Below are 11,266 nucleotides of genomic sequence, written 5' to 3'. Positions count from 1 at the left end.
AGCTGAGAAGGGGGAAGCCCCACAGGCACAGCTCAGCTCCAGCAGCCTGGAGGAGGCAGCAGTTAGCCGGGTTAGGAGCAAAGCGAGAGGCATAGGCTACAGCGCTCGGGGTTTAGTTGGGTTAGAGCAGACACGCAGCCCACACACCACCCCCTACCACCAGCACTGCATCCCTGGGATGCAAGGCCAGTCAGCAGCCCCCCCCAGCTCCCTATAGGAAGGATGAATCACTGCAGCTGCAGAACCACGGGGCAGCCAGAGGTCATCATGTATTTTAGGGTTTTCCTCCATCCACAACAGCAGCACACACACCGCCCAGCCATCCTGACCCAGGGGGCAGCAGCCCCACGGCACAGCTGGGAAGCCACTCCATCATTCTCCCTGCCACAAGACCACCCCCCTGCTACGGCCAACCCCAACCCACAGCCCCCATCCCCACCTCTCTCACGCTCTCCCCGGCCCAACTCCAAAGCAAAGAACCGAAGGACAGGAAGAAAAGGGAGCAAAAAGTAAAAAAAAAAACGAAAAGAAAAAAAAAAAAAGGAGTAACACAAACGAAAACGAAACCAAAAAGCAGCAGTTGGGAGGCAGCCGTGTTAGGACAACTCAGCAAAATAAAATTCCCGTTTATTGTTGGACAACATCGTTTCACACATACAGCAAACAGGCCAAAATCAAAGGAAAAAAAAAAAATAAAAATAAACAGCAACTCCGTGGACAGGAAAAAAAAAAAAAGAGAACAACCTTTTAGTCTTTGGCCTTGCCACCTCATACAAACCACAGCCTATGGTACAGCTAAAGTACATACACAAAAAAAAAGTTACTGGAATGCTCAGAATAAGATTGTAATTTTTTTCTTTTTTTTTTCTTTTTTTTTTTTTTTTGCATTTTTTTGTCTTTTTTTTTTACAAGTTTTTTTTTTTCTTTTTCTTTTTTTTTTTTTTTCTCTTTTTATTCTCCTTTGAGATAATGGTTTGGGCCTGGTCACACCACAAGTAAAGTCAGAGATAGGTAACAAGAGATATACACTTCAAAGCCCCCCTTTTGGTCAATCCGAGATCACTTAAAAATGGCGGACCTCCTAACAATATGTACAAAAATATAAAATGTAAATAAAAAATACAAACAAATTCTCCTTTAAAGTACTTTTAAGAAAGAAAGCAGGGCCTTGAAGTTTTGGTGCTCGGGAGGGGGGGGGAGGTGGGAGGGAATGGGGTCTGTGGGAAAGGGAGGGGGGGTTCTCTCCCCGCGAACGTTGAGTGGCAGCGCCGCGCCGGGGGGCCGGGATGGGGTTCACTCTACTTGGTGAGGATGACCACGGCGGAGGGGGGAGGAAGGGCTGTGTGTGGGGAGGGCTGCGATGGGAGGGAGGGATGGGAGGGGGGGGTCCCAGGGGTGAAGAGGACGCGCTGGCCTTTTTTGTTGGTTTGTTTTTTTTTTTTCCTCCTTATTTAAAAAAAATAATAATTATTTGCTGCCTAGTCGTCTTCATCAGTTTTCTGCTTCTTGGGATCGACGTCGTCGTCCTAAAAGGAAAGCAGAGCTGTTAGGGAAAGGGGACACCACCGGGGCAGGCAGATGTAGGCTTCCAGTCCCTCTGCTTCTGCAGGGAACAACGTGGACATTTCCCACATCACAAAGCCTCTATCTACCTAACACCCCGCCCCATCCCATCGCCAGGACCCCAACCCAGGATGAGCACAGCGGGTGCAGACACCCCGCTAACCAGGGCAGCGAATAAATGGAACTGGGCCACATCCCATGGGGACGCTGCTCAGAGGCAATGGAAGCGTATGGGCAGGACTGAGGTCCCAGAGCACAGCCCGATGCCTCCTGCCCCACTGGCACTGTCTCCGAGCCCTTGGACACAGGAAGCCCCAGGGGGCCAGGCTGAGTGCATACCTCGTCATCCTCAGCTGCCCGTTTGCCTGTGGCTCCCTCAGCTTCATCGTCTTCATCACCGTCCTCTTCCTCACCTGCACACGAGAAGAGGAAGGTGAGCTCCTCTCAACACCCGGCATCCCTTCTCCCCAGCTGGCACCCAGGGAAATGGGGAGTTTGGGGGCAGCTCCCAGCCAACCTGACCCCCAGGCAGGGGGGAAAGAGCACTCGCTGCATCCAGCCCGGCTCACACTGTGTCATACCACAGACAGGAGCACAAAATCCACGCCGTGCTCGAGCACCAAGAGCACAGAGCAAGAAAAAAAAATATTCAGCAAAAGGAAACTCTTTCTAGTGGCTGCTCCGCCTAACTGTTCCACATTACTTCTGCTTCCCTTTGCAGCTATTAGTCCATCTTTAATGAGTTAAGAGAGCCAGAACGTATTAGTTCTGAGTCAGAACACTTTCTAATTACCAGAACGGCAAACAAATGCTACCACCTTATCTGCAGCTCGGGAGAGGATGAGCGGAGCTCTGGGCTTTGACCCACTTTGAGCTCAAGTAGGCCAGTGGATCAGAGCGACAGCCATGGCGTTTGGGTGGCTTTGGGGCATCGGAAGTGAGACCAGAGGGCCTGGAAGAGGAGCCACCGCTCGGCTGCCTTCAGGTCTCTTGTGTAATGTGAGACCCTACTAAAACTCCCAGCGTTAAGGCCAGTAAGCTGGCTTTAAACCACCACACGAGCCACACGTACGGGCAGCTGGGGGGGGATTAAGGTCAGCCCATCCTCCTTTCCCCTCTCCTCTCCTCGGCATATGCTCAGCCACCGCACGGCCCATGCTGTGGGAAGGGCCCAGATTAGCTCCTAGCCATGGATCAGCACCCTGCAGGCAGCACCCGCAGCGGGCCGGCCGGCGGGTCAGGTGACAACGCCAAGCTGATTGGGAGCATTTTTAGTTCTTTGAGCAGCTTTAAGCAAAGCAAATAATGAGATGGGACGAGAAGGGTGAGAAAAAAAAAAAAGGTATACCCTCAAGCTCCCCTCTGCTGTCAAAAATCCGCGATGCAGTTTGCCCACAAGTGGTGGAAAAATGCTGATACAAGCTGTGCTCGCTGCCGTTACATCTGCCTCCCACAGCTTTCAGCTGTTCAGGTGCAGCTCTGGGCAGGGATCACCCGAGGGCAGTGGGATTGGAAGGACAGAGCACACACAGGAGCCTGGCGAGGCGTTGGCACAACAGGAGCACGCCAAGTCTGTGCCATCTGAGAGAGCAGGGCCAGCAGTGCGGGACCGCAGCGCCCCTGGCTCATCACAGCAGTATCCAAGCAACACTTCCACCCCACACACGCGTGTGCTGCACACACGTCCCTCTCCCGGCCCCAGGGAGCGCTGAAAAGATAAAGATTTTCCCTCTTCTGTTTGGAAGTGGGGCTGGAAGTAGATTGGTCGGGATAAAAACCGTGGCTGTGAGCAGTGCTGCCATTCAGTTTCTCTAGTAAGCCAGTTCCCAGTGGGCACAGGGGACAGCAAGAAGCTGAAAACAGAGCACTACTCTGACAGAGGCTTCCCCATTTACGTTCTGCCCAAATAGATGCTGGCATAGCGTTCATTACATTTCCAGCCCCATCTGCCCTGGTCCTCTCTCCCAAAACTAACAGGTTAGTAGGTCAGCACTTCACCGAAAATTCACAGGGGATTAACCCAGTAACAGCTCATCAAGAGCCTCAAGCTCATTCCAGCGTAACAAGAATGGTTTCCTCCCAGCTTTAATGGGTGATAAAAATAAACAGTGTTATTCATCCAAGCAAATCTTGGGTGAAAAAAAATACTAAGCGGGGAGGGTGAGATGCGACTGGGCAAGTCACCGATGGATTCCTGGTCACTGCTGCCAAAACCCACTTCCAGGAAGGGTCAGGTCAGGAAAAGGGGGAGGGCAGGTAAACCCAGGACAAGGGACCAGGAAGGGTCAGATCAGAGCCTGCCCGCTGCCGCCGGAGGAGTGAGGAGAGCCACAGGTTCCTCTGCTGCTCCCACAGCACTCAGCTGGAGGAGGGCACTGCGTTGGTCCCCACGCACGGTGCTCAGTGAGGGCAGCGGGCTGTGCTGTGTGCTGCCCAGGCAAAGGCTGCCCAGCTGCCTGCATCCCATCCCGCTCACGTTTGCAACAGCTGCTGTGATCACAAGAGTCAAGGGCAGGTTTTACTCCTCACACGGAAGGGCTAATGCGCTTACTGAGCACAGCAGTGGCACGGTGCTGTCTGGCTGGAGTAGGGAGGAAGGGATCTGCCCTCAACCTGCTGGATGGGATTCAAGGCTGACTTCACTCCCTGGAGCTGGCAGCCCTGGGCTGGTGAGAGCCGCCCCACTGCTGCCACAAGGAGGAGATGCTGCTCTCAGCTCCTGCGGCTCCCCAGGGTTTGGCCAGAGGGCTGGGACAGGGGGAACAAGGAAAGTTACCATCACCCTCTTCCTCCTCGTCTTCTTCCTCACCACCTTCCTCTTCCTCTTCATCTACTTCGTTATCAGCCTCCTGCTCTCCATTTTCCTCGTTCTCCTTGGCAAGACAAAACATCACTTAGAAAACGCACTGGGAAAGGGAGAAGGGGGAAGAGATGTTCAGCAGAAGCACGCATCCCCACCTTTCCTTCCTAAAGCACAGCACCAGCCCACGGGAGCCCCAGGCGCGCGCCTCGCTTCCTGCCTGCCCCCACACGACACAGGCAGCCCGGGCATGAAGGATCAGGTCTGTAGTAACTCGAGGCTGCAGCTTTGAGGCCAAGACAAAGTCTGCAGAGGCTCTTGGGACACATTAAAATGAGCAGAGTGAGTTTCCCATAGCACATTACAAATAGGAAACCAATTGGTTTACTCATATGCAACGTGTTTCCCCAGTCAACTGATTGTTATAGTGTAAATCCCAGAATAGTTTTTCCCCCTCCTTCTCTAGTGCCTAGGAAGGAGGAAGCACCGGATACAACCCAGCATGGCTTTTGGGGAAAGGATCAAGACATCCAAACCCCAGCCTTCCTTTCTGCACACAGAGCAACTGCTGCAGACTACGATTCTGTTCAACCCGAGATCCAAAGGCTGTGCACAGCACAGGGGCAGCCTTTGAACAGTCGATCCCCTCAGACTGGGACAAGCTTGTAGCAAAAGCAAGAAGGGGAAGGAAAACAAAAAGTCACTGAAGCGAGGGCTGCCTCCCCCTGCAGATCCAGCCATACTCACAGCGTTGCCGTTGGCCGGTGCATCTCTGCCATTTTCTGTTTCTTCAACAACTTCCTTCTTCTCTTTTAGATCCTGGAAGGAGCAGAAAAGCAGAGTCACCCCAAATCCAGACGCCGGGCCAGAAAAGCTGCAGATCAGGCGTGAAAGACACAGAGCAAGAGCAGCGGGGAACGTGATTCTCTTCACAATGATTTGCCCTGCGATTTGGTTGCCACGTTCTGGCTCCTCCTTGGCAATGCGTGAGAGCGGGGGGGTGAAATTCAATCGGAGCTCACCTCCCCAGAGCACACCCATGTAAGAAGAGATCACTGCACTTCACCTCCGAGCTCCCAGCCGTGCGGTTCGGCTGCCTGCACGCACTCCACAGCAGCAGTGCTGGCAGATTTCCCCATCCCAGCACAGTCCACGCAAGCTCCTGCCGTGCCGCAAAGAGCCATCAACCCCACTGAATGCAGCCTCCACCGCCCCAGGGCTGCAAGCGGCCGCGGCTGCTCGGTGCTTTCACAGCAGGAACGAATCCCAGAGACTCATTAGCAGAGGCTGCGCTCTCTGCCCTGCCTGGGGAACATCGCTCAGCACGCATTATGCGCCTGGGCTTTGTCGGAGCAGTGGAGAGGAGGGCTCCGGGATCCATCTCGCAGCACTCAGTGTAACAGGATGGGGCGGGGGAAGCAGCCTATTTTTGTATCGCTCCAGAGCCATCCCTGGTGACTTTGGTTCAAGCCTCCGCCACGAGCAGAGCGAGAGCTGGTGGTGTGCTTTCGCTATTGATCACTGTCAAAACGCCATGCCAAGTCGCTTGGCAAACAGGCTGCGAGGATCCAACTTTATGTTCCCGCATAAAGAACACTTGGATTTAACACTGGCATCCTCGGCGCGCGCATCCTCCTCCCCTTCTGTTCCTCCATCAGCCAAAGAGAGATCCTTCAGCACAGGCACTACCCAGCCAAGGGGAAGCAGAGCAGCCCTTCCCCAGGGCCGCACGCAGCTGAAGGTGCTGGCAGCCTCCTGCTCCCTGCGCAGGGCAGTGGGAGGGATGAGGTCGCTCTGCAGCCTCCCCACAACCACGGGCACTTTCACTGCCACCCAACCGCTGTCACTTCTGCATGGGAACACCGCCGGCTGTGAGCATGGCGCTCTGGAGTGGCTCACACCACCTGGGGCTGTAGCCCAGCGAGCTGCTTACCAGGGCGTGAGGATGGAGTACAGGGGATGCCGCTGGTAGGGACACCCCTCACCCACCCTACGTGGTGCTTCTGAAGCCAGCTCTGAGCTTACCAGAGCTGTGTGGACAGAACCTCACCCGGTGTCAGCACCCCAACGGCTGGAATCGCCACAGAACAGCCTTCTGCTGCCTCTGATCACCATGCAAAGCCCAAGCTGCCTCCCCTGCACAGCCCAGCCCCGCTGTGGGCCTTCAAACTCCATTCCCTGCTCCTGGAGGCTGATCGCAGCCACCTGACCTCATCCGACAGCCATCGATACCCATCAGGCACTCCAACACACGAACACCACAACACTCCTAAAGCCAAGCATGGCACGGTGCAGTTTCCACACCTCACTATGCCATAAACACCGCGGCAGGGGGACTGATACCTCCTTGGTCCCTCAGCCCTGACCCCTCCCAGCTGCACGCCCACAGGGTGCCATGCCAGGATGCCCGTGCTGGACCAACAGCTGAATAACACACCGTGGCTTCTCCCATTCCCCAGACCCAGTCCAACACAAACAGCACGCAGCGCACACAGAACCCAGCACACCGGCCCTGCTCCAGCCGTAACAGAGCCTCTAATTATAGGTGTGGCAGAGCTGTTTGTCCAGGGAATAGCGATGCCGTGTAGTCATAGGCCGGCTGCATGGCGAGCGCTACCTCCGGCCCCGCCGACCGCGGCTCAGCGCCCGGGGGATCCCTGCGGCCTCCGCCTCCCGCCGGCAGGGGGCGCCCTTCCCGCCACGCGCCCCGCCGCCTTTCAAACCGCGCGCCACTCTCCGCGTCCTCTCATTGGCCGCCCGCCAACGCGCCGGCTCGGCGCCCCAAAGCACGCTGGGAAACGTAGTCCCGGGCGGACTTCAGCTCCCAGCGGGCAGCGCGGGCAGGGCCGCACGTGGTGGGCGCCCCGCGGCACGGCGGCGGCCGGGGGCGGCGCTCGGCGCGGAGCCGCCGCCCGGGCAGGGCGGGACCCCCCCCGCCCGCCCTCCTGGAGGGAGCCGCCGCCGGACGCCGAGTATCTACGGGCCGGGAGCGGAAGGAGGGAGGGGGGGTCACCTTGCCGCTGCGCCCCCGGAGAACGGAGCCGGAGCGGACGCAGCCCCCGCGCCGGTAAAGGGCAGGGGAAGGTGAACGGCGAACGCGGCCCCGCGGTAGGTGGGGGTTCCCGACCCGCCTCGGCCCGGGCACAGCGAGCAGCGGTGGGGGCAGAGCGGGGGCGGCGTGCGGCTACGAGCGGGAAACAGAAGTGAAATCGAAATCCGTCCAACGCGGGGCTTTAACAACAACAAAAAAAAACACACGGCTCCCTTCGAGATGTTTTTCCCCTCCCTCGCTTCCAGCCCCGCTCTCCCCCGGGAGCGGCCGCGACCCGGCGACCGGCACCGGCCGGGGAACGGCGAAACCACCCCCCGCCGCCTTCCCACGCACGCACCCGGATCCCCCCGCAACTTCCCCTCGGCGCAACGGCGGCGCGGAGCGCGGCACGCCGCCCGCTGGGAAACGCAGCCCGGGTCCGCCGTGCCCCCGGGGACCGCCCGCAGACAAAGGCGGGCGCCGGGATCGCGGCGGGGCCCCGCGGGAGCGCCTCTCCGCACCCCCAGGGCTGCCCCCCGGCCCCGCGCTAAGAGCGCCTCCGCGCTCCCGAGCGCTCCCCGCAGCCCCGGCTGTCCCCATCCACGCGCACCGCCGGCGGAACACCCCGCCCGCCCGGCTCGGTTTTTTTTCAGACCAACTCCACAATCGGCGTCCACCCCCACTCGCCATCCTCGAGTGGTCCACGCCGCTCAGTCTATCATCCCCCCCACCCCTCCAAAAAAAAAAATAAAGAAAATCCCCCGACCAACAGCCCCAACTTTGCCGGCGCTGTCAGTCCCCACTGCCAACAGAACGAATCGAGCGCTGCTCGCTCCCCACCCCCCCGCCGCCCCTTCGCGACCCCCCGGCGCGGGACGGCCCCGGCGCGGCGCGGGCCCCGAGCACGTTTCCCGCACGCGGGAGACAAAGGAACGCGGCGCGGGCAGCTCCGCGCGGCAGCGCACAGCGGCGGAAGATCCGCGCCGAATCGCGGAACGCGAAGAGCGGGGGCGGAGAAGAGATAAATTGCAAGGAAAAAAAAAAAGATAAGATTTAAAAAAAAAAAATTAAAAAGCCGAAATGAGAACCGCACGTTTGTGCGAGGAGGGAAAAAAAAAAAAAAAAAAAAAGGTAAAAATACAAACAAAGCGGCGAAGAGCAGCGCGAGGCGAGGCGCGCACCGGGGCTCACCTTGGCGCAGATCTCGGCGCTGGTGTCCACGGCCGTGTCGGACATGGCGGGGGCGTGCGGGGCGCGGGGCTGTGGCGGCGCGGGCGGCGGCGCGGGCAGAACAATGCCAAGATGGCTTTGCGCGAGCCAGTGGGGACTCACGCGGCGCCACGGCCCCTCTTATAGAGCCGGGGGCGGCCCGCGCGCTGCCCCGCGCCGCTCCCATTGGCCGCGCGCGCCGCGGCCGCCCGCTCCCATTGGCCGCGGCGCAAACAATGGGCACGGCCGCTTAAAGCGGCAGGCGCCCGTCGCCACTGCGGTGATGAGTTCGCGCCCGGCCTCAGCGTGGGCGAGGCGCGGAGTGCGGCCACGCTCCGCCCTTTCCCCTCCCCTCCGCGCTGTCTCCGCCCCCGCCGCCTCCTCCCCGACCCGCGCTGTATGTAGGAGAAGAGGAGGGAGCGGTACTCCCCCTTCCCCCTCCCCTCCGCGCTGCCTCCGCCCCGACCCGCGCTGTATGTAGGAGGAGGGAGCGGTTCTCCCCCTTCCCCCCCCCCCCCCGGCTCTCAGTTTCCATCCCCCGCTGCAGCGCCGCCCGCATGGCGGAAAAAAATAATAGGAGTTAAAAATAATAATAAGAGCGGTACTGCGGGTGAAGCGGCGCGGCCCCCCCCGGACACACACCGCCCTCACACGGCTCTCTGGGACTCCCTCAGGCCGCGGTGTCACCGCGCGGCTCCGCCGCCGCCACCTCCGCCACAACAACCGCCACGGGGCGGGGGGGAGCGCCGTACCCCGGGGATGACGCAGAAATTCGGGATTCCCGGCGATTCGCTTATTTTTGTATTAAAAAACAAATTACCGCCTCACCCTCGCTCTCCCCTCACGCATACGCGCGCCTCCGGCGGGCCGGGGCTTGGCTCGCGCTGGGGGCTCTCCCGCATTCCCCCCGCCGTAACATGGGGCTGCGGGTACCCCGGCCCCGCCGCGGGGCCGCCACGGCCCCCCTCCCCCCCCCGTCTCAGAGTCCCGCTCGGGGTAACGGGGTGCACCGGCGCACCGAGTGAGGGAGTTTTGCCACACTCAAGATGGCGCCGGGAACCCTTCGTGGGGCAATCACACGGCTCCACCGCTCCTCGGGAGCCGCTCCGCTGCCAACAAAAGCCCCGTAGGTACGGCGGCGACACGACTCAACGCTCCCCGGTGCGGACAGCGCGAAAAAGGGGGTGAAGACATGAAAAAAAGCCCCCTGGGACGGAGCAGAGTCTCTGCCACACTCAAGATGGCCGCCAACAGACGGCGGATCTCTGTCCTCGGAGGGCGGGATATAGCGTTTGCGCGACGTGGATTGGCTGACGGAGCAGAGCGAACGTAGTGTTGACGCTTTGCGGCCTCTTATTGGCTGAAGCACTTGTCTGTCTAAAACAGAGTGAGTTTGAAAGCCCGGAGCGCGCTCTTCACGGATTCGTGGAGCGGAGCGGCGGGCACCTGGCTGAGGGGCCCTGAGGTCACGGGGTGCCGCGTCCTGACCCGAAATGTCCCCATTGGCAGTGCAGCAGTGGAGGACTTTTCTCCTCTGTTTCGGCGTCCTTCACCTCAGTGGGGTGGATGTAGTGGGGCTGAGGCTTCAGGGAAGAGCCGTGGGGACAGCACTTCCCTCACGCTCATGGCACGGCTGAGTGGGATCGGGGCCCTCTGCCCTCTCCCTGTGCCACAGCCGGGCCGGGCCACCCCAAAGAGGAAATAGGAAAAAAAACAGTACTAAGCACAGCCCTAAAATAAAGCATAACTTGGCTTTAATGCACATCTTCTCCTCAAAAAAGGGACGTTCCTTCGGGCTCGGTTCCCACGTTTCAAGAATACTTGGAGAGAGAGGGACGGTTTAAAAATGGGATGTGGGAGATTTGAGGCAGCAAAGGAGGAATCCTCAGGGGAGGGTCGTGCCGAGATCCCACAGAAAGCAGAGAGAGGGGAAGGAAAGAAAAACAAAACAACAACAACAACAAAAAAAAAACCCGATTTAAACTGCAGGAAACCCAAACACAGCCTTCCATCCACCCCGGCGGGTGCCCACCCGCGCGTGTGAGGCGTTGGGAGGCTGCCGCCGCTCGGCATTTTCTGCCTCAGCGGTCCAAAAGGAAACACCACCACCACAAAAAAAACTGTTGCCTGTAAAAGGCAGCTGCTGCTTCACCTCTCCTCCACCCCTCCCGCCCGCCAGGCTGTGGAAGGGCTCAGCGGGAGGAGGAGTTGCAGGGACTGTACAGCCGGCCGTGCCCCGGCAGCGGGACGGAAGTTTCCAGGCTGTGCCCGCGCCTCAGCCCTGCCATGGCTCTCGCTCTGGTGGATGGGGAGAGTGGAGTTTTCCCCCCTCACCGGCCGTTTCCCCAGCTCAGCAAGTAGCTGTCTGCTTAATCCCTGCCGAAGATCCTGCTGCTCAGGCGATTATTTCATCACAGCAAGCTGCTCCTCGGAGGAAATTCTCATTATGCTCATTGGAGAGGCAGGGGAGGGGCGACTGTCACTCAGCCGCTCTGGAAAAACAGAGGGATGAGCCTGCAGCATCACTGCGCTCCGGCACGAGACGTGTTTCTAGGTCAGGCTGTGGATGCGGGACACGAGGCCGGCAGAGATGACATCCTGGCTGTGTCATCTTCTGTCCCTGATGCCCGTGGCACCGTGTCCCACGGGTACAAAAAGCATCA

The 11,266-nt window shown here is 59.2% G+C and overlaps 1 protein-coding gene across 1 annotated transcript; it reads right to left on the bottom strand.

Moving 5' to 3' along the window:
• Positions 1-596: 596 nt before the first annotated feature.
• Positions 597-8,716, bottom strand: PTMA (prothymosin, alpha). Its single transcript, XM_015291501.4, has 5 exons — positions 8,586-8,716; positions 5,111-5,182; positions 4,340-4,433; positions 1,903-1,976; positions 597-1,526 (listed from the first exon to the last, which is right to left on the bottom strand). The coding sequence occupies exons 1-5, from the start codon at positions 8,628-8,630 to the stop codon at positions 1,479-1,481; spliced, it is 333 nt and encodes a 110-aa protein (XP_015146987.1). The 5' UTR covers positions 8,631-8,716; the 3' UTR covers positions 597-1,478.
• Between the last annotated feature and the right edge of the window lie 2,550 nt (positions 8,717-11,266).

This window comes from Gallus gallus, chromosome 9 (assembly GCF_016699485.2).
Source record: "Gallus gallus isolate bGalGal1 chromosome 9, bGalGal1.mat.broiler.GRCg7b, whole genome shotgun sequence".
Taxonomy (NCBI): Eukaryota; Metazoa; Chordata; class Aves; order Galliformes; family Phasianidae; genus Gallus; species Gallus gallus.
This window is presented reverse-complemented; position numbering and strand designations above follow the sequence as displayed.

Bases quoted from the DNA above. Each gene is read 5' to 3' on its own strand.
- PTMA (XM_015291501.4), bottom strand. From the start codon at position 8,630: ATGTCCGACACGGCCGTGGACACCAGCGCCGAGATCTGCGCCAAG. The intron at 4,434-5,110 runs GTGAGTATGGCT...CTTGCCAAGGAG, and splicing joins CACCGGCCAACGGCAACGCT to AACGAGGAAAATGGAGAGCA. The intron at 1,527-1,902 runs GTATGCACTCAG...CTTTCCTTTTAG, and splicing joins GGGCAGCTGAGGATGACGAG to GACGACGACGTCGATCCCAA.